Below are 23,660 nucleotides of genomic sequence, written 5' to 3' on the forward strand. Positions count from 1 at the left end.
CTCTTGGTGTGCTTCTTTTTCAGAGGCTCTGGTCTTGGGCAGGGCACTTGACTGGCTCAGTCATTAGAACATGCGAGTCTTCATGTCAGGGTTGAGAGTTTGAGCCCCACATTGGGAGCAGAGATTCCTTAATAAAATAAAGTAAAATAAAATACAATCCATCAGCCTTGGTCTTGACCTGTTTACCTTGTCATGATGACATATGTTCCCCACTTCCTCCTTAAGCTACTCTGACAGGCTGGCAGCTTGGTGCTCTTCAGGCCACAACTGACAGATGTCAGGCTCTTGTCCACTTAATGTGCTGGCTGTCCTTCCCGGCCAGTCAGCTCCCTATGGACAAAAGCTCCAATGTGGCCACAGCTGCCTCACTGGGGACTACCCAGAAGGTGATTGAGCAAGAACATGCAGCTTGCCTCAGCAGTGACGTTTGGAGCAAGGGGCCCCCTGCTCGTGTTGGTGAGCATGGCTCCAGTGGCAATCCTGGGCCCCCACATCTGGGGCCCTCTTCCTTCCTAAAGGGGTGTCAGTAGGACCAGTGCTTTCTGACCCACAACTGGGCAGTCAAAGGAATTCAGACTTTCCCGAGGAAAGCCTGTTAGCTCCACTTCCTCCAAAATATGTCAGTAGAAGATTGGGTAGTGGGTTGCAAGGACTCAGGATCATGTGGAAAGGATCTGTGGAGGAAAGAGGGTGATACCCACACACTGGGAAGGTACTGTGGAGTACGGACCAGGTTTGTTTATGTGATGGGAACGTAAGCATTGTGCCTAGAGCCAGATCCCTGGGGAAGGGAACCTGGGGAAGGAACATACTGATCTGATCCTATTCTAGGTATGTTACACACAAATGATTATAATCACAGCTAACTCTTACTGAGGGCTTGGTAGGCTCCTTTCTATGCACTTCACATGCATTAATCCACTGAATCTCACCACAGATCTGTGAGGCATAGAGAGGTTTGACAGTTCACCCGAGGCCACATAGGAAGAGGTCATGCTGGGATTCTCCCAGGGTATCTGGCTCCAGAGTGGACTTTTGGCCACTGCATTGACTGCCTCTTGTTTAATTCAGGGGATCAGAGAAGCTAGTTATTTGAAGAAATAAGTTCACTGAAGCAAAATAACTTATGCACAACCTCACAGTTTGTACGTGACAGACGCAGGGCCCAGGATTTTCCTAACCACCAAGTCCAGACTCTCCAGGCTCAGCTCTGACTCTGGATTTTTCTTCCCCTTCAGGTTTCCTGGGCTGGGTTCCTTCTGACCTCCCTGTACCCCTTGGTGCTTGCTTACCCCACTCATTTGTGCCTCTCAGCAAGGGATATAGCAATTTTTTTTTTTTTACCTTTATTTACTGGAGTATTCAAAACAGAAAAATGTATCAGTGTCGTCTAATGATCTTTTCTGAAATAAGGGAAAATGTTAATAATTTTCTTTCCTTTCACCTCCATGGACATCCCCTCCATCTCTTCTTTCTTTAATTGGAATACTTAACGTAAGGGATGAGGAATGAGATATAGGGAAAGTTGACTGTGGGCTTTAAAAGCTCAGAACTCTGGTCGCAGAGGCTGACAGAGACCCTGTAACCACGAGAGGGCACTGTGAGCCCGCTTTTTGCGAATATTTCTGTTAGGCGGCAAACAGAGGTCCAGGACCACGACATTCCGGCAATCAAGAAATCTTGTAGCATTTTTATATGAGAGCACCAGCTCTCATGACTCCGTCACAGCGGTCACTTTTCTACCAGAGCTCCTGAACTAGATCCCTGAAAGAGATACCGTGGGGTAAAAGAGGAGCTTGTTTTGCGGAGGAGGGGGGTGGGCGCTCCCTGTGGCCTGGCCGCTGCCTGGAGAACAGGTCTCCAGGCTTTCAGCGCTGGGGCACTTCCTCCCCCATCTGCTCCACTGGGTCCCTTGCCACTGTCAGCTTAGTCGTCCATCTTCCTAGGTGGGAAGGTCCGCCTCTGTTGGTCCCGACCTCTTTTAAGCAGTCTGGCCACTGCCCCACGCTTCTGTCTGCTGCAGTCTCTCTCTCTCTCTCTCTTTTTTAAGCCGAGAAATTGAAAAGATATAGAAAAGCACAAAGAACAACCTAATAAACACCCATTATCCTTACTACTCAGAATTAACTCTTTTTTTAAAAAAGAGTTACCATATTTGCTTCCAGTTTTGTTTGTTTGTTTATTTTTGTTTTTTGTTTTAGAAATAAAGTGTGGGGTGCCTGGTGGCTCAGTGGGTTAAGCCTCTGCCTTCGGCTCAGGTCATGATCTCAGGGTCCTGTGATCAAGCCCTGCATCTAGCTCTCTGCTCAGCAGAGGACCTGCTTCGCTCTCTCTGCCTGCCTCTCTGCCTCCTTGTGATCTCTCTCTCTCTCTCTCTCTATCAAATAAATAAATAAATAAATCTTTTTTTTTTTTTTTTTTTTTAAAGAACTAAAGTGTAACAGATTTAGCTGAAGGCCCCTCTGACCAACATCCCTGGTCCATTTTTCCTCCCAATTTCCCTCTCTTTGACAGAAAAACATCTCTTTGAGTTTAGTGGGTTGCCTTCCAGTCCATTATTATATTTTCATATATGCATATGCAGCTATGTATCCGTAAACTGTTTATGTATTGCTTTTGCCTGCTTTTAAACTTTTTCCTTTCATCTAAGTTGCGCATGATATAGTGTGAAAAGTCAAATTGTTCTACACGTCTTGTTTCTTAACACAGCTGTCTTGGGACCTGACTCCTACCAGATATCCCATCATTTCCTGTGCTTGGGAGTCAGTCAATTTATTTCAGATGATTTTTATACTTACTACCATATGTCTGAACAAAATGATCATACTACCTCTTGAATCTTCATTTGAGGTGTTATCATTTGTCTTTTCCTTACAGATGATCAGGATTTAGTTGTTTTTCAATCTTTGCCTACAGGAAAAACAGAGGGGTAGGGGGAGGAGCCAATAGTAACAGATTCTAAAGCTGGAAAGCAAATGATAAGTGGTAATTTAGCAGATTTGAAAAAGCAAAGTCTTAGCCAGCAACAGGGAAAACTTCTACTGCAGCACCCCTTGAGGGCTCTAAATTGGAAGCAGCAGCTACTTCAGGAGGTAGAAAAGAGAACAAGAAGACTAACTCTGAGCAAATGACTGCCCTCCTCACACCTGGCTGACTGTCCCATTCATTGTCTAGGGAAGGCAAACAGAGGGTATTCTAATAAATTATCTGCTAGCATCCAGAACTAATTTTAACAAGTTCAATACCTTTCTGACTCTTGAGCTTTTGTAAAAAATATTTTTATTCCTTGACCCACTCCAGATATTTAGAGGATTGTCCCTTTGTCCCCAGAATTTTGAAAATTTTCAATGATGTATATTAATGTGGGCCTATTTTCATCTGTCAAGCTGGGTACCTAATGACCCCTTTCATTGTGGAAATTCTCATCTTTCAGGTTTGGGAAATTTATTTTTTTTATTTTTATTTTTTTTAAAGATTTTATTTATTTATTAGAGAGATGGAGAGAGACCACAAGTAGGCAGAGCAGCAGGCAGAGGGAGAGGGAGAAACAGGCACTCCCGCTGAGCAGGGAGCCCGATGCAGGGCTCGATCCCAGGACCCTGTGATCAATGACCTGAGCTGAAGGCAGCCACCCAACCGACTGAGCCACCCAGGGGCCCCAGGTTTGGGAAATTTAAAAATTATGTCTTTGATTCACACCCCCCTCCACACACACACACCCCATTTTCTTTGTTACCTCATTTTAGCACTCTTATTATTCAGATGTTGGACTTCTTGGACTGGTTCTCTAATTCATTTTATTTGTTTGTTTTTGAGTAATCTGTACACTCAACGTGAGGCTTGAACTCATGACCCTGAGATCAAGAGTTACATGCTCTTCTGATTGAGCCAGCCAGAAGCCTCTTCTTCTTCTTCCTTTTTTTGTAATTTAAAGGAAAAAACTTACTGAAGATCTGAAAAACAATTCCTGAAAGACCAACTTTTCCAGAAAACTATAGCTACACAATGCATTCCATCTATCATGTTAAAACATGCAGTAGACACAGATTTAAAAAGCATGAAACAAGCCACCATTTTCCAACAATCTGAGCAAAGAGAAAATGCATCTTTCCTGGTTTTGATTTCTTTCTCTTTTTATTTATTGAGTTTTTAAAAATGTCTGCTTTCATTTTAAAAGTCTCATGTTTGTTTTCTGACTGTTTACTTCTTAAAATTACATATTCTTTCACAAATAGAGTATCTTAAGTCTCTGAGGATATTAATTTTTTTGTCTTGATTTTTTCTTGATGCATAGTCTCTGTTTTCTCTAAGTTTTTTTAATTTTTTTTATCCTTGCTTATGTTGGTCTCTGTCTTTTGTATTAAAGGTTTTCTTCATATATCTGAGGACTGCCTATCTGCTCATACTTAAGAGTGTGACACTAATTGGTTCTCCAGAAACACTGTGAACATGGCTGGTCTTCACCAGGGTGATCTGGCTGGCCCATTTCCTTGGGAGAACTCTCAATGTTGATTACATTAAAGTTTTCGCTCTTGGGTTGGTCAGATACCTCAGAAGTTCGTCCAATTTCTCACATGGAACATACATTCCTGCTTGTCAATGTGTGGCAGCTGAATAAGCCAAGTAGGGAAATACTATAATCTAAATATTTCATAAAGTGCCGGCAGTGGCTACTCCAGCCACGAAGGCCAGACTAGAGCTCAGTTGGCAGTGAGTGGCCTACACCATTTGCTTGTAGTTGCAATGATTTGGTCCCTTAATCCCAAACCTTTCCTGAATGGATTAACAGGAAAGGCAGGGGTGCCTGGGTGGCTCAGTCGGTTAAGTGACTGCTGGCAGCTCAGGTCATGATCTTGGGGTCCTGGGAACGAGCCCCACATCGGACTCCCTGATCACCAGGAAGCCTGCTTCTCCCTCTTCCATTTCCCCTGCTGGTACTCTCTTTCTCAAATAAATAAATAAAACCTTTACAACAACAACAACCACAGGAAAGGCAGTATGAAACCTAAATCAGAAATGGAGTACAAAGGCTACCTGGGATCTGTGGATGACTATCTCAACAAGCAGCTTGCAAACACAGAAGAAATTTTGGTGGAGCATTGGCTGGACATTTGGGTGAAGCTTTAAGATCCAGAGGAAGGAGAGTGACATATAGAAACACAAGACCCTCCATACCCAGGGGAAGTCATGGGCCACATGTACTCAGTGACTCCCCAATCCCATACTTCTTATCAGTTAGGTGATCTTGCAGTATATAGGACTTTGACTTCTGCTCCTGAATCTGCTTTTAAATTTGAAAGGACTCTAAGTAAATCATTTTAACTTCAGTTATTCATCTCATTATTTTTACAATGTGAGGATTAGAGGACCCTTCCAATTTTACATAATACCCTGGGTTTGCAATCTCCATTGTTGAGTGAAAGTAGCAAGGCTCCTGGCTACTGCTTGTGAGAAGGAGAATACATACATAAACATATAGAATATTTCCAGAAAGATGCAGATGAAACTTAACTGGTTGCCTGCAGGGAGAGGAACTGAAGATGATTTACTTTTCATAAAATACTCTTGTATCTTTTTTTTTTTAAAGATTTTATTTATTATTTATTTGACAGAGAGAGATCACAAGTAGACAGAGAGGCAGGCAGAGAGAGAGAGAGAGAGAGAGAGAGAGAGAAGCAGGCTCCCTGTCAAGCAGAGAGCCCGATGCGGGACTCGATCCCAGGACCCTGAGATCATGACCTGAGCCGAAGGCAGCGGCTTAACCCACTGAGCCACCCAGGTGCCCCACTCTTGTATCTTTTGAACTTGGAAAAACAAACTACCAAATAAATCTTTCATAAACTTGTGCTTAAGCATCCTGTATCCAGCATGGCATTTCCATCGTCAACTGTGTCTGGTGTCCCTCAGTAACAAAGATGGCAGGAGCAGCAGGTGTGTAGGATAGAGTTGGGAATGGCTGAGGAGTGTGCCCTCGTGTTTGATCCTGACCATCGGAGGGTGCCTGGATAAATAAAGGATGAATATGAGTTTCTCTCCAGCGTTCCAACTCCTTAGGTTTTGTAACCACATCCCACTGAGGAATTAATTCCTCCCTTCAGTAATCAATTCTAGTGGCAGTCCAGGTAGGCAGCTGCTGTCTATGAGCTCCAACACATGCCAGGTGGTTGTACCACAGGTCCCTTGTGTATTAGGGGGAAGAAAGAAATCAGTTATAGAGCTGCTAATCTCTGCTCCGACAGCTGGAGGATGAAGCTCTGGGCTGTTACTTTATAACAGGAAGGAAATTCTAAAAGCCACAGTGTGAAAAGAAACCTTAAGAAGCCCTTGGGTCTGGTGGACTTGTGGGCTTTCTGGAAATGGCAATGCTCACGTCTTCCAACGCATAGTGTTAGGCATAAATTTGAAGACCAGGATACAAAAGACTCCATTCAGGGTAAAGCAACTCCACAAATGAACAGATTTCCCAAGACAGCTGAAGCATAGGGAAGTAGGAGATCAAGGCAGATGATTTCTGCCTCTCTTTGCCAGGGAAAATTTAAGTTAATGTAAAGGCTAGATGCCCAGAGGTCTTTTGGGATTGTCAGAGCTACTGCCTACTCTCTGAACAACCATACACTGTAAGATTCCCCCTTGCCTCAGTTTCCCTGAGAATAGAGAATAAATAACCTAACCCATAATCTGTCAGTCAATTGCATTTTAGGATTTTTTTTTTCTTTTTATCAGGACTTATTTATTTGAGAGAGAGTGAGAGAGAGCAAGCACCAGAGAGGGTGTAGTGTCAGAGGGAGAAAGAGAAGCAGACTCCTTGCTGAGCAGGAAGTGAGACCCCAGGACCCTGGGATCATGACCTAAGCAGAAGACAGATACTTAACTGAGATGGAGCCATCCAGGCCCCAGTGTATTTTTTTCAAATATTATTTACAGAGTAAAATCTTATGGAATGTGAAATTTTGCATCGTGCTTTTTAGCATATTATCTAATCATAAGCATTTATTTCTCTCCATCATTAAAAAAAGTTCTTGGCAGACTTAATTTTAATGGCTGTAACCATCCCTATTGCTGGCCATTAAAGTAGTTTCAAAACCTTTTTGTTACTGAAAATAAAACCGCTACACGTCCTTGTGCTTATAGCTTTTAAAATAAAACAAAAGTTTTATCTGCCAAACCTACTTTGACATCAATAAACAATCTAAAACCTCGAAAAAACCCCGTAAAACTACAAAGTAAAAAGTCGTCTCAAATCTCATCACTTAAGGAACTCACTGTTCATTTTGTAGTTAATGCCTCTCTGGTTATGTATTTATCCGAATTTTATATTATTTTCCCAGCAGAATTAATAGATCAGATTTGGTCTTGCTTAAGGCTATGTATTATTCCTCAGTTTTGAAATTTGGACCTGGCGATACCTAACTTCTTTTTTAGGCTGATTTGAAACTTCCAAACTCAAAACGCGCCAGGATTTGCCACAGCAGGTAAAGTCCTATTTTTATTCCTTATACAAACACAGCCATTAAAATTCGGAAAGGTGTGTTGGGGTACCGACTTCAAAGAAATGGAAAAATCAAGCCTCTTTAAGCCTTGGGCCCGCACTCTCTCCACGTGACGCCTCCGCTTTTCCTTTAAATGCCGGGTCACGTGATCACAGACGCTCACCGCCGGAGGAAATTCTTGGCTGTCAGGGTAGGGAGTCATTCCTCTTCCCCACCACCTTTCCAACCCTAGGGTTCCTGGCTTTCCTTTCCCGGAAGCCGCAGCTCCTGAGGAGACTTTCTTCCTCATCCTTTACGTCGTGTCATGTAATCTCACTCCTTTCCATTCCGTTAGTCGCGGGTGCTAGAGCTCCATCTCTCTTACAGAATCCCACTAGCCAGAAGCAGGGCCACTGGGACTACGGCTCCCAGGAGACATCGCGGGCCCCGCCCCCGCCGGCTCGCAGTGTAGGTCGGGGGCTGAGGTCCCACAGTCTTCTGGCCGCGTGCTGCCCGGAGCAAGCGCACTACAGGTTCCGTGGCGCCTCGCGCGCGAGCTGAGCCTGGCCAGGCCGGGGCGGGGCGGGGCCGGGCGGGGTGGGGCGGGAGAGGCCGGGGCTGGCTGGCTGGCGGGCGGGCGGAGGAAGGGGGTGGGAGCGGAGGCGATGGAGGGGAGGAGTGGGGGAATGGGGGAGGGAAGGGGAAGGGAGGTGGGAGGCGGGGCCGAGCGGGAGCCGGAGCTGGAGTCTGAGCCGGCGGTTGCAGTAGAGGCGGTGATGTCGGTGCAGGTCGTGTCAGTAGCGGCTGCCGCGAAGGTACCTGAGGTGGAGCTGAAGGACCTGAGCCCCTCCGAGGCGGAGCCGCAACTGGGACTGAGCACCGCGGCTGTGAGCGCCATGGCCCCCCCGGCAGGCGGCGGGGACCCTGAGGCTCCAGCTCCCGCCGCGGAGCGGCCCCCGGCCCCCGGCCCGGGCTCGGGGCCCGCCGCCGCTCTCAGCCCTGCCGCCGGGAAAGTGCCTCAGGCGTCGGCCATGAAGCGGAGCGACCCTCATCACCAGCACCAGCGGCACCGCGACGGCGGCGAGGCCCTGGTTAGCCCCGACGGCACCGTCACCGAGGCGCCGCGCACAGTCAAGAAGGTATTGGGGCCGGGCTGCCTCTCGCGGAGAGAGGGAGGAGGGAGGGGAACCGCAGATCCTCGCGGCATGGCAGCACCACCCTCCACGCCCTCTCTTCCGATCGTACTAGCCGAGAGAGCCCCTTTCCCCTCAGATCCGCGCTCTCACAGATCCCCTCACCTGCCCCCGGTGCTGGGGAACGAAGACTCCCGGTGGCACGGCCGTACTTCGCGATGAGTAACATGGAGGTAGCGCTCTCCGCTACTACTTGGAATAGGCAGGGGAGGGGAGGCACCTAATACTATCCTTCGCCCCCGCACCCAGCACACTCCCATGTGTTATATTCCAGACTATTCAGGGAGAAGACCCTGATGGTATAGATAAACCTTACGGCTTCTGAGAGTTCACCCAGCAATAAGGGTGGACACATCTTTTCTATTTAGAGAACGAGTAAGCAGTAGTTAACCTCGCATTGAAATCCTGTCGCCTGGTTTCTGTACAGATGATGACTTTCTGCCTTTCTGTGGCCAACCGCTTCCGTAGAGCAGTACTGATGCTGTGCCCTTCGTTCCAGATGCTGCAGTATCCTTGCATCTTCTCTGAATGGAGAGAGTCTCTTACACTCTTTTCTCTTCCGAGATTCGTCCCCTCTGCTTAGTAGTTGGCCAGCAGGATTATTAGACTGCGGAGAGAATGATTGTTTCATTGGTTCCTTTATTATGATCTGGAAGTGTTAGGAAGAAACGCTTCTACTTTGGGGAAAGGCAGTCATTGTGAGGCTGTCTCATTCTTTAGCTTCTTCCAGACACAGCTCTGAAGAGCCAGTATAGTCTGAGAACACCAAGAAGTGAGTTTAGATGTGTGATACTCCAGTATTACCCTTACAGTTGCCATCCGTGGTGTGTCTCTCCTCTCGACAGCCAAATCACAGGAAAAAGGGGGCAAATGTTGGAGAAGACAAAGACGGATTGTAAAAAGAGGGATTTATGGCTCTTAATTTCCAAGACATAATATGAACATAGTGATTTATGTTTTTTTTTAATTGTTGTGTATGGTTTTTAATTGCTTTGTCAGAACAGCAGTAGAGTGATGTGAAGTCTCTGATGGTTTCACTGTGTAAGACCCAGCTGAATTGGAACTCTGGATTCAGCCTAACTTTTGTTGTAATCGTCTCATGATTAAGGTGTAAAGGACATAACCCTTTCATTCTAATTCCCTAGATGTAGGAGATAGGTGATGTCAGATGCAAGACTAAAGGAATTTGTTTAATTATGCTTTAGGACAGTGTCCATGTCATTTGCAGTAGGAAACTCCTCTGGGGTTGGGGAGGAGTTGTAGGAGGCAGCACAAGTTCTAGGGGCTGGTAGTACCTAGATATGTGTCCTGAAATCTGAAACATTTCTGACTGGTTGAGTTGCTTTATAACTTTGGCCTAATCTTTTTCCTGTGATTAGGGATCTTTTCGTGTGAAATCTGTAATTTGATTAGATCTCTTGAGGATAATAGAGTTTAACAAATTACTTTTAGGGCATGGGGTTTACAGTCAGGCAGACCTGGGTTTCAATACTAGTATCTTCACTAACTAGCCATTTCTGAATTCTTTTGAGTCTTAATTTCTGCTTGTATAAAATGAGGATATTAATAATGATTGAGGATTAGAAATATTTGTAAAGGACTTTAGCATTGAACTTGGCTCATATGCTAGGGGCTTAAGGGATGGTAGCTATTATTATTAAGGATGATTTTCTTTTATTTGTCCTCCCATCATGATTTAAGTGCATGCCCTTGTGACCTCTCCTGAAAGGTATGCCCTATTCAATAGATTCTATACAAAGAAGTTAAAAAAAAATTACAGGCCAGCCTATCAGTCTGTTTTTTCTTAAATCTAGATGTGCTTCTTGACCATTTTCCTTGTCAAGAACCACCTTCTTCCTGTTTATCCAACATCAGAATGTAGGTTCCATGATTCTAGATTTACTCAGCAGCCTCAAGGCTATGGAAGACAGGGCTGAGCTTGCCTTACAATGTTAATTGCAACCAGAAAACAACTTTTGCTGAAGTTAAACAGTTGAAGCTCTGGGCAAAGATACAGCTGTATGACACAACTAGAGGCATTGCTGAGCTCCATTTTGGGGACAGAATCTTTAACTTTCTTGATATTGAATTGACTCAATTAAAATAAGTGCAAGAGACTGCCCTTCTTCCCCCCGGTTGAAAGTCACCTCACTAAGGGACTGCAGTGTGACATTTTGATTTGTTGAGTCTTTCTTGATTCTTAGATTATTTATTTAAATAATCATTATGACCTTGACACCCTTCTGCTTTTACTGTAGGGAGGGACTGGGAGAACTGGGGCTTGAAATAGCTGCCTTCGGCTGTGTAATTGGTAACTACTGCTTTTACTTTGTAACTGTCACATACAAGCTTATTTATCTTAAGTCACATTTTTTGTTGATGGTTTCCCTTGCACTATTCATGTATTTGTCATCAGTTTTCTTCTGTTACTCTGCTTAGCCACACAAGGGAAATAAACTTTTTATAAGAGCCAGAATTCCCAAGTGCAGTAGTTAATAAGAATGAACATATGGTATGCAGGTTACTTAGTCACATCTTTGGCTCCTGCCTCCATCTTGTAACTTGTGGTGCTATGGGGACCAGATCTTGTCATGGTGGCTATCATAAATTTGTATTAATGTCTTTCTTTATAAGCTCTTATCAAGTGAACCCAACCAAAAATCTCTGTAAGCAGTGATTTGTGAAATAGAAAGATAAATTCCAAGTGAATGCAGTAGTAATAGTTGAGAGGATTTCTTTCCTGTGTTCTTTTTTTTTTTTTTAAAGATTTTTTTTTTTTTTTTTTTTTTTTTTGACAGAGAGAGATCACAAGCAGGCAGAGAGGCAGGCAGAGAGGCAGGCAGAGAGAGAGGAGGAAGCAGGCTCTCTGCTGAGCAGAGAGCTGGATGCGGGGCTTGATCCCAGGACCCTGAGATCATGATCTGAGCCGAAGGCAGCGGCTTAACCCACTGAGCCACCCAGGCGCCCCTCTTTCCTGTGTTCTTAAAAGTGGGTTAGTAAGAGTGTCATAGCACAGCAAGGAAAATAAGGCATGCGAGGATTTATTTCAGGAGAGTTCAAACTTTCTGACAGTAAGGTTGCAAGCCCAAGAACTGCAGGTTCGTGCTTACATCAGTATTGGTAATGATCATGTTCAAGCAGACTTTTTTTTTTTTGGCAAACGTATCCACTTTACACTGGATTTGTTTCTGTCAGCAGAGAATGAGTTGAGCCATGTTAGTTCTTTCTTGCCCTGAATTCTTTAAGCTCTTGATTTGGTTAATTATAGATTACTAAAATGGAACCTTTTGGTTATAGGCATGGGAATGTGGGAACAGTATGACTCCTTTTGCCAGTTAGGAAAGTACAGCCTTACAAAATGTTCAGTAAGACAGTTGGCAGATTGATCTGAATATGATTTACCATTCATTGGCCTTTTCTATTCCAGGAATTATTATATGCATTTTTCTAATTTTGACAACAACACATTGAGATATAGGTGGCATTATCTCCATGTTACAGATAAAGATATGAGGTCCTGAGAGATAAAGTGCCTTGCCCAAGGTTGTGTATCTAGTAAGTTGCAGAGATAGGACTCAAATCTGTTTTAAACCTTTACCTATTTCCAAAGCCCATGTCCTTTTTATTACACCACACTGATTCTTTCTAAATTTTTAGATGCAGGATTCTGGTCTTTGCCCAGAATCTTTCAGAATACTTATTGAACTCTAAGGTATGCTTGTCTGGCCTAAGGTTTAGGTTGCTCCAAAACCAAAGTGAAGAGGGTCTGAGTCAGAGTTCTAGGAATAGGACATGGAAAAAAAAATTGTAAAATTATAAGGAAGAAGAGTATCTTATATATAAAAAAGTGTTCCAAGATCAATGATGCATTTCCACATCAATAATTTACTGACACTCTGATAAATTTATCCTTATTTTTTTAAAAAAATGTATTCTTATTTTTATTTTTAATTTTTTTTTAAAAGATTTTTTTTTTTTAAATTTATTTGACAGACAGATCACGAGTAGGCAGAGAGGCAGGCAGAGAGAGAGAGGAGGAGGAGGCAGGCTCCCTGCTGAGCAGAGAGCCCGATGCGGGACTCCATCCTAGGACCCTGAGATCATGACCCGAGCTGAAGGCAGAGGCTTTAACCACTGAGCCACCCAGGCGCCCCAAAAATGTATTCTTATTTTTAAAGTTATAAATAAATCTGAAGGACCTAAGAATATGCTCTTCTGCTCTGTCCAGCTAACAAGTTTTTTCCTGTTAAGTCCTGCTTTCTTTATGAATGAGTCTCTGATTAAGCCTTTTGAAAATTAGGAGTAGTACATTGTTATGTATTCCGGTTATATACCAGGCACTGTGTTAGAACCTTGCATGCACTATTTTACTTAATCCTTGTAAGAGCTCTCAGAGATAGGTGGTGTTCTCTTTGTTTTATTGAGGAAACAAGAGTTTCGGAATTAAGGAATTTGTCTTAAGGTTACACATTCAGTAATGTGATGTAGCTAACAGAACTCTAATCTGTTTGACTCCAAAGCCCAGACTCTTTTGCTTTTCATTTGAAGTTTCATTTCCCTGTTCCAAAGCTCAGATTGAATTTTTAAAATCTTAGCTAATTTGTATACTTTTTGTGGATGTTTTTGTTATTTCACTAACAGGCAGTTTCTTTTTATTTGTTGAGCTGTTAAATGGTCTTAACCATATATTTGAACATTTATGACTTTTCTGGGAAAGTAGCCCATATTTTGGATTAGTATAATTTGTGACTTCTATTCTCCTCAGGCCTGGGAAAGATTGAACATTAGGAGGTGTTTTGGGATGTTGGTCAGAGTTGAAGTTGCAGTTGTGTATTTGATGTCTTGTCCAGTTAATTGAAGAAATGGATAATTCGTGAAGAAGGGAGAATGAATTTTGTTTTTTTTTTTTTGTTTTTACAGAAAAAGTTTCTCTATCCCGCAATAAAAGGGGAAAAAAAGATTTATTGAAAATTTTATTTAGGCTCCTTGTCGAGTTGAGTTTATAAAGAATAAGCCATTTCTCTCATGGTAGCCTTTGTTAAAATAATTGAGAGAGAAGTACAACTGAGGCGGGTGGGAGAACAGTCCTGACAGTTGCCCTGATCCATCACTCTGCCATCATGTTCAGGTGGTATGCACAGTTAGAGGAGCTGAAATTCCATTTACCCAATAAAAGCTTACCCAAGTAAGCTTGATCGGGTTTCTGTGGAATTTGTAGGAGCTTTTTATAGTCTGAATGACCTGTGGCCTGAGAGTTCGAGCAAAGCAGAGGAAAAAGTGGTAGACGGAAATTTCTTCTGTTACACTTCTGAGCCTAAAAGTATTTTGATTAAATTAAATAACTTAAGACATGATATCTATGATTTTTAGTCCCCTGTTCCCCAACTATATCCTGCAACAATTCAGTTAGCCATTTTCTTCTTGGACACTGGACACTCGTACAGCATTAATAAGCTAGTGATTTCCTATTCTTAAAGGTTCTATCAGTAGAAATATATTGGTTTGGGGCACTTGGTTTTTCTAAGCTCAGAACCTGTGTTAAGGTAGGGCACAGAGGTTCTAGAGCTGGTTGACCATAAATTAGGCTTTTCCTTATAGCCTTTCTGAATACTGCAGAGCTGTCATTGAGAGTTGAGTAACCTGAGGCTAAAACGGACTTCATCTTCCCTATAAGCTTATCTCCTGCAGAGCTCCATGTAAACCCTGTGCATCACTCTAACAGCTTTGGTACTGTTAACTGCCTTTTCCTGGATGCTCTTCTCTTCGCTTCAGTTATGACTCTTCACTTACGGCTGCCATTTACTGAATGCTTATTCTCTGCCAGATAGATGTCTTTTCTCATTTAATCCTCATAACAACTTTATCAGATAAATATTATTCTCTTTATTTTACAGATGAGAAAATATAGGCTCAAAGAGAATAATTAACTTGCTTGAGTCTTTGCCAGTCTGTGATGCCTTTGGGGTTAGTGAGATGAAACATTGCCCATAGCAACAGTGGGAGGCTTTGCCACACTGCCAGCCCCTCCATCTCTGACCAGATTCCCATGTGAAATCTGCTTAAGCTCCTGCACCTAGGCTGCTGCGAAGACCACTCTGCAACCTTTTGGATTTCAGAATCTACAGTCCTCAGGGAGAAGGCCCAAACCACCATCCCTCACATCTCTGTTTACCTTATTTACTATCTGACGTCCGGTTATCCATTATCTTCTAATACTCATTCCCTTACCACTTTCCTCTTCCTCTTAGCTGATCGAGTTCCCCCAGATCTCTTCACCAAGTCCTCTCCAACTTTCCTTTCCATTATCAGTAAAGCCCCAAATAGCATCAGCCTCTAGCAGCAAGATCAAGTTACGGGGGCAATAGTGGAGGAATCGTTAGTGTGACACCTGGTATTCAGAACTATAATGGTGTAACCCAAGCCTCAGCATCTCCTGTTTAACATTAGCGATCATGTCTTTGCCAACCCCATTCTGTGTATGATTTTGGGTGCTGTTTTTTAGCTCTGTGGCCCTGAAGCATGTTCTCCACCCTGAGAGCTGAACAATGGAGCTGAGAGTTGCTAGAGAAAATCAGAAAACCAGGCAGAATGATGTCACTGGATTCATAATTGTCAACCTCATGTGCATAATCAACATTGCCTAACAATATTATTCATTTCTCTAGTAAGTTTACTTTCCTACCCACTGCAAATGAGTGTTTCATACTGTCTTGATTTCTCATCTCTCACGTGTTCTTTTTAAACCAGTGGTGTACCTTATACTTTAGTATAAAAACAGGAGCCACCAAAAGGGAATTCTTCATCTCTATACCTCCCAAATCGACAAATCTACCTGCATCTAGGGCTCGTCTTTTTCTCCTTCGCATCTGTCAGAGGCCTATCTCTCTACAGGTGCTCTAATCACATTCTTTTGTCTTAAAGAACTTCTTCCTTTGGTTATTTTCTCTTTCTACTAAAGCTGTTCCTACAGTATTCCAACTTGATTTAATCTCCCATTTTGCAAACCCCATCCTCTAACCCCCATATCTCCCTTCTGCTTCTATCCTAACTTTCTACTCTCTTTCATAGCTAAGCTTATTAAAGGAGTTTTCAGCACACACTATGTACATTTTTTTCTTTCCACAAGCTCTTTAACTCACTCCCACCTTAATGCTCTGGCCAGAACAAAATCCTCTTGCTAACATTGCTAATGTCCCATCAGTTTGGGAAACATGGCAGTCTGTTTTTTCAGACCTCGTCAAGACCTTGGTAGCATTTGATACCAACTTCTCACCCAGACATTTTCCTCTCTTGCTTCCATGACACACCTCTTTATTAGTTTTCCTATTTTTCTGGCCACTCCTTCTCAGTCTCCTTTGTTGGCTCTTTCTCCTTGATCCTGAGCTGTCTGCTCTTCCATTGTGTTTTCTCCCTAAGTCATCTACACCATTCCTATGCCTTTAAGTGTCATCTATATCCCAACAACTCCCCAGATTATTTGTTTAGCTAAGAAGCCTCTTACAAATGCCAATCTTATGTGTGCCCAACTGCCTGCTTACAGTTGGACTTCAAAATTAATGTGTCCAAAATGGTATTTTTGTCTTTTTTGTCTAATCCCTAAAATATGTTCTTGTTTTCTTCGTATCAGTTAAATGGTGTTTACATTATAATTTTCCTTTAAAAAATTGTTTTTAGTTGCACAAGTCATGCCTGAATATTTTCTTATAAAATAATTTCGTTTAATAAAGCAGAAGTCCTTCCTTGGTCCTCAGCCAGTCTCATTGCCCTCTCCACAGGTGACTTCTGCTATCCATCAATTAATCTTTTCTTTTTTTTTTTTTTTAAGATTTTATTTATTTATTTGACAGACAGAGATCACAAGTAGGCAGAGAGGCAGGCAGAGAGAGAGGAAGGGAAGCAGGCTCCCCGCTGAGCAGAGAGCCTGATGCGATGCAGGGCTTGATCCCAGGACCCTGGGATCAGGGCTCGAGTCCAAGACAGAGGCTTAACCCACTGAGCCACCCAGGCGCCCCTCAATTAATCTTTCTTGATTTTTTTTTTTTTTACTTTACATTCTTATTTGCACATAGAGAAATTTGTAGTTTTATAATAACTTGCCTATAAATAAAAGTATACTATATATTTGCAGGATTTTTTTTTTTCCACTTGGAGCTCTTCCCATATCAATATATATAGATCTTAGTCTTTTTTATTTTTTTTTAAGATTTTATTTATTTATTTGACAGAGAGAGATCACAAGTAGGCAGAGAAGCAGGCAGAGAGAGAGGGGGAAGTAGGCTCCCTGCCGAGCAGAGGGCTGGATGTGGGGCTCAGTCCTAGGACCCTGAGATCATGACCCGAGCTGAAGGCAGAGGCTTAACCTACTGAGCCACCCAGGCACCCCTATCTTAGTCTTTTTGACACTGAATTAATTTCCAAAGTCCATACCATTGTTGTTTATTAAATCACTCTTCTGTTGATGCATGTTTAACTTGATTTTTTTTCCTTTATAGACAGTGCTGTTGTAACTACCTGTATTCATGTGTGTGTGTGTGCGTGTGTGCGTATGTGTGTACCTGTATAGTAAGTGTTTTTCTAGGGTAGATACCTAAAAGCAGAATTCTGGAGTTGAAAGATAATCCATATTTTACTCTATTTTATTATTATTATTTTTATATTTTATTTTTTCAGTATTCCAAAATTCGTTGTTTATGCACCACACCCAGTGCTCCATGCGATATGTACCCTCCTTAATACCGCCACCAGGCTTACCCATCCCACCACCCCCTCTCCCCGATAATCCATATTTTAAACTTAATGCATGTCATGTTGCCTTCAAAAATGTGGTACCGTTTTACACATTAACTAACTATAAACAAGGCAACCCTTTCACCACATCTTTACCAACCACAAGATATTTTTATGTCTTTTATGAGGAAAGTTGTTACTGTTTTTTTATTAGTGTTTTTCTTACTTAACAGTATTTATTGAGTGACTACTGTGTTCCAAATGCTAGGGATACAGCAATGAACAAAATAGATAATCTCTGCCTTCCTACTGACTTCTGTTTTCAATGTCAGCTTGTAGGAATTCTTTACTCTTCTGTAGATTTTTTTCTATTTTATTTCTTACTGACTTGTCACTTTGTTTATAATTTTAAAAGTTTTTTTGTAGTCAGATTGGGAAATGTTTTTCTTCATGGCTTAAACATTTTGTGTCTTAGAATGGCCTTTTCTACCCCAGGTTTATAAACAAATTGTTTTATATTTTCTTCAACTGTTTTTATGGATGTGTTTATTACATCTTGGTCCTCAGCCCATCTGGAATAGACTGGAGTTCATTTTTGTTCATAATGTAAGATAGGGACTATTTGTGATATAAGATAGCTCTATTTGTCCCCAAATAAAATTTAATATTTTACTTTTTCAGGTTTGTTTTCTATTTCTTTTTCTTTAACTTCTCCGCTGTTTTTATTTCGTTGCTTTTAGTTGGACATATAGATGTAACTTTTGATTAAAGACTATTTAACTCAAGAATGACACTAAAAATTGCCATCCTGGCCGTACTTACTAAGTGCTTATAATGAGTTATTCGTAGAAGTACTTGCTATTGTAGCAAATTTTATTTGTTGTTTATAAGCAAACATAATTATAAATGTTTATTATTGTTTAGTGGGTCTAAATTTATGCTTTGATAGAAATTGGAGCCTCAGTGATATCTCAAATATACATTCTATTCTGCAGTGGTCTACAGAGGAACTTACCTTCTGCAGTTATGCTAAGTTGGAGAAATGTGTGGTTCTTTTTCAAAATGAGACCTTATTTTTTATAAGGCATTGCCAGGAATTGAGTACATATAATGAGACTGTAGGAAGAAAAAATTTTGCCCCGATTCCACAATTGTGTGCATCTACATTTCATTTTTTTTTCTTTCTTTTTTTGCTTCTACCTTTCAAAGTGAATATTACCTCCTTTAGGTTGAAGAAAGACTTCTTTTCCTAGCAGGTAAATAAGGTGTCTTTTTCAGTAAAATTATTGGATAAAGCTTGACATGGAGTCTAGTCTTGGGTGACTCTGCTTTGGGAGAGAGAAATGGAATAGGAATTTTTACTACATTCATATCTATTGTTTCTGTAAGGGAGAAAAGATGATGGGTCTAATGCTATTTCCTTTTTAAGGCCTTTGCTGGACTATATTATAGAAATACGGAACAAATGGGGTGCCTGGGTGGCTCAGTCAGTTAAGCAGCTGCCTTTGGCTCAGGTCATGATCCTAGGATCTGTCCTGGGATTGAGTCCCACATTGGGCTCCCTGCTCCGTGGAGAGCCTGCTTCTCCCTCTCCCTCTGCCTTCTGCTTTGCCTGCTTGTTCTCTCTCTCTTTCTCTCTGTGTCAAATAAATAAATAAATAAAATCTTAAAAAAAAAATAGGGAAGCAACTTTACTATTTCTGGATACTTCTCTAATAATCTCGTAATGTGTTGTGAACTTCTTTTGTGCAAAGACCTTTTATGTACTGTGTGCTAAACACTGCTGAGTGATAGGACTATTAAATCAGTGAAATATCATTCTTGTTCTCAACGAGAGGGTAGGGAATGCAGATATGAAAATAAAGAAATATTATCTGGTTTGATACAAGCAATACTGGAAGCAGTAATTGTTGTAGTTAGGAGAGGTCAGTACTGACATTGAGGTGTATCACCTTAGGAGAAGTTGTTGGTTGCCTACTTAAGAAGTTTCACAGTGTAGCAGAACCTTTATGAAATTTCCATGTTCCAACTTTACATGTTCTAAAATTCACACTTTTAGTACACTTAGAGGTCGTTCACCTCTTAGGGCTGGTTCATTCAAACCAAACTCACAGATTTGTATACAAAACAAAATGGTAACTTCTAACTTGTGGTCAGATGTAGAACACTCAAGCTGATCTGATACACATGTCAGTCAGAGGATACTGTGGGAGATGTACATGGGAAGTATAGTTAAGGACAGTTTATTAAGTTTGGAATCCTTTAGATCCTTGCTATTCAAACTGGTCCGTGACCAGAAGAATTGGCATCCCCTGGGAACTTGTTAGGAATGCACAATCTCGGGCAACTCTGGGTCTGTACTGATGTAAACCCAACAGAACCTTAGTTTTTTTTAACCCATTGTTTAGAATACTGGCTTAGCAGTTGGTCTTATTCATGCTTCTCATATGAAACCTCACTGTAGAGAGGCAAGAAAATCCTTTCAGGGTTTTTTTTTGAAGGATAGAAATGTATACTAAAGCTTATTAAAATACTTGTAATAGGGTACCTGGGTAGCTCAGTCATTACGTGTCTGTCTTCTGCTCAGGTCATGATCCCAGGGTCCTGGGATCCAGCCCCACATCGTGTTCCCTGCTTGGTGGAAAGCCCGCTTCTCCCTCTCCTACTCCCACTGCTTGTATTCCCTCTCTTGCTGTGTGTGTGTCTCTCTCTTCAAATAAATAAATAAAATCTTTAAAAAATAAAATAAAGTAAAATACTTGTAATAAAATATTTGCTAGAGGGGTGTCTGGGTGGCTCAGTGGGTTAAAGCCTCTGCCTCTGGCTCAGGTCATGATCCCAGAGTCCTGGGATGGAGCCCGGCATCAGGCTCTCTGCTCAGCAGGGAGCTGCTTCCTCCTCTCTCTCTGCCTGCCTCTCTGCCTACTTGTGATCTCTGCCTGTCAAATAAATAAATAAAACCTTTAAAAAAAAATACTTGCTAGAGACATAGAACCACAGACAGGCACAGATACACAAAGATAGACATACACAGATCCTTCACATAAAACCGAAGCCTCCAAAACCGCTTTACCCAAACCCTTCGCACACATAGACCCATACCCACACCTACAGAGAGACCGCATACATAGAGTTCCCTACAGGTACCCACAGAGATATCCCACACAGATCACATAAACCCTGGAGGCCACCCCCTAACACACACACACACACGCACACACTCACACACAGACACCCAGCAAGTAATGCTGGCAACTCAGATTTTCATAAGACTTTAATAGTTTTTTCCATATTTTTGAGGAGAAGGGGCAAGTATACTCTTTAAGATACTTTTAACTGAGCCAGAAAGTGAAGGAAAAACAGACTGACTGCCACTGGGTCTACAGAACAGTGAATTAAAAAAAAAAAAAGAACAGTGAATATCACAAAGCCAGTTTTATTTGAATTCCTGTTTCTGGAACTGCTTGTTCCTGGACATCATTTTCTTTCTTTTTTTTAAGTTTTTTTTTTTTTTTTTTTTTTTTAATTTGTCAGAGAGAGAGGGAGAGAGAGCGAGCACAGGCGGACAGAATGGCAGGCAGAGGCAGAGGGAGAAGCAGGCTCCCCGCCAAGCAAGGAGCCCGATGTGGGACTCGATCCCAGGACGCTGGGATCATGACCTGAGCCGAAGGCAGCTGCTTAACCAACTGAGCCACCCAGGCTCCTGGACATCATTTTCAATTTGATATACTCATCCTGCTTGGATGGAAAAGTCATTCTTCTCTTATTCTCTCTCAGGAGCTTGCATTCTAGATGGCTGGTTAAGCAGAGTTCCATGTTCAGTTCCCCTTGGTACTAATGAACACACTTCTCGTCACTGAGTCACATAAATCTTCCCAGGATTGGAAGATCCAGAAATACTGCACCTATGTGGAGGACTCATACTGAGTCCTCTGTAGGTGTGTGGGACTGAAGAATGTAGGGCAGAGAGGGAAAATTATGTTAAAACTAGAAAGAGGTGTAATTTTAGTCTTTTTACCTCTTGGGTCATTCATAGTATAGGTTTACATAAGACATGTGATGAAACTTAAGGATGACTCGGGGGAGTAATTTAGTTGTAAGTTGAAAGATTTTTAAGCTATTCTGATTTTGGCTGAGGATGGCACATTGATTGTTGGTTGATTAAGAGATCACCGGTATCAACAAACCCAGAGTTTTTAGTTCCTTGGGCAGCATTTTGTGAGAAGTATCTTGTTAGGGAAAAGGAGACTCTGACACGTGTAGCATGTTTATGCCTAAAAAGTGGAAAGTTTTTTTTATCACACTAAGGGTGTTAGGCACCAGAGAGACGTTGCTAGAAGAGTTTTACAAATGTAGGTTTCAAAAAGATAAATATTTTTCTCTTGCTGTCTGGTACATGTATATGTTTTCATTTGACCAAAAGCCTGTTAAAATTTTTTTCAAGCATATGGAAGAGTACTGAGAAAATTGTACACGCTGCTCAATTTAACAAATGCTGGCATTTTGCAAAATTTTCTGTAGATGCTTTTAAAGACCTAAAACATTGTAGATAAAATTGAGGAGCCTTTTGTATGCCTTCTCTATTTATTCCCTATCTTCTTTTCTCTGCCTCCATCATAGACGTAACTGCTATCCAAACTTTGTGGTTATTCCCCTTCATGTTTTAACACCTTTGCTATATATTACCAATATTAATTGTATATTGATAAACAATATATAGCATTGTTTTGTGTGTTTATAAACTTAACATAAATGGTACTACAGAGCAGATACTGTTATGCAACCTACTTTTTTCACTCAACTTTATTTTGAGTTTTAAGGTCTGATAAACGTAGATTTTCTAGTTGAGTCGTTAACTACTATGTAGTGCTTCATTGTGTGACTCTACCACAGTTTACCCATTCCCTATTAATGGTTCCTCCTCTTTTTTTGAGCTGGAGTGAACATCTTTAAATCATGTTTCCTTATCATGTATATGATAGTTTCTCTAGTATATATCCCATGAACAAAATTGCTTAAGGTATACCAACTTTACCAGATATTCCCAAATTGCTTTCTAGAGTGGTTTTATTAACACTTGTTTTCTGAATCCTCAATAATATGTGGTATTATTAGATATTTAATTTTTGTCAGTCTGGTGGTATGTGAAATGGTACTCTGTTTTAATTTGTATTTCCTTGGATATTAGTGAGACCGAGCATCTTTTAATATGTTTGTAGTCCTTTTGGATTTCCTTATCTGTAAAATGTCTAAGGGGATTCCTGGGTGGCTCAGTTGGTTAAGCGTCTGCCTTTGGCTCATGTCGTGATCCTGGGGTCCTGAGATAGAGCCCTGCGTCCCCTGGGTCAGGCTTCCTGCTCAGCAGGGAGCTTGGCTTCTCCCTTCCCTCGCCCACCCTTTCCCAGCTCACTGGTGCTCTCTCTTGCTGTCTCTCAAATAAATAAATAAAATCTTAAATAAAATGTCTATATTAGTGTTTTTACCATTTTTTCTATTGTGATCTCACTGGTTTTCTTCTTGATTTTTAAGAGTTCTTTATTAATATATTTGTTCTAATCCTTTATCAGATATTTGTGTTGCAGATATCCTCTGGTCTGTAGCTTGTCTTTTTTACTTACTATGACTTATACAGAAGTTAAAATATGTAATATAAAATTGATCTATTTTTTCCTCCATATAGTTTGTCTTTTTTGATTCTTATTTTAGAAACTTTTCCCTATCCTGATACGTAATGCCACTTCCTGTCACGTCTTCTCTATCATCCATTCTTCTTTCTGGGTTCTGTATTATGTTTCATTGTACTCTTTGTTGATTTCTTTACCAATCCCACACCTTTTTTTTTTCTTTAATTCTAGACATCTATAATAAATATTTGCTTGGGTAAGTTCCTCCGAATGTATTTTTAAATTTTTAACAGCTTTATTGGGTAAAATTTACATAGGATAAAATATACCCATCGTAAATTGCATGCAGTCCAATGACTGTTAATACATTTGCAGAGTGTTTTTCACTATAGTAAAAAATACATATAAAACATAAAATTTATGGGGCACCTGGGTGGCTCAGAGGGTTAAGCCTCTGCCTTCGGCTCAGGTCATGATCCCAGGGTGCTGGGATCTAGCTGCATGGGGCTCTCTGCTCAGCAGGGGGCCTGCTTCCTCTCTCTCTCTCTCTCTCTCTGCCTGCCTCTCTGCCTACTTGTGATCTCTTTCTCTGTGTCAAATAAATAAATAAAATCTTTAAAAAAAATTTTACCATTTGAAAGTATATA

General features: G+C 41.4%; 1 protein-coding gene across 6 annotated transcripts in view; it reads left to right on the forward strand.

Annotated features, from left to right (window-relative positions):
- Positions 1-8,160: 8,160 nt before the first annotated feature.
- AHCYL2 (adenosylhomocysteinase like 2) overlaps positions 8,161-23,660 on the forward strand; it is a 164,078-nt gene continuing 148,578 nt past the window's right edge. For 2 of the 6 annotated variants that reach the window (XM_047694580.1, XM_047694581.1), the window contains exon 1: positions 8,163-8,608. In XM_047694580.1, the coding sequence (XP_047550536.1) occupies positions 8,246-8,608 (363 nt within the window). In that variant the 5' untranslated portion in view covers positions 8,163-8,245. Of the gene's footprint in view, positions 8,609-23,660 lie in introns of all 6 variants that reach the window. The other 4 variants (XM_047694586.1, XM_047694583.1, XM_047694584.1 and 1 more) reach the window with 4 other exon arrangements.

Source organism: Lutra lutra, chromosome 11 (genome assembly GCF_902655055.1).
Source record: "Lutra lutra chromosome 11, mLutLut1.2, whole genome shotgun sequence".
Lineage (NCBI taxonomy): Eukaryota > Metazoa > Chordata > Mammalia > Carnivora > Mustelidae > Lutra > Lutra lutra.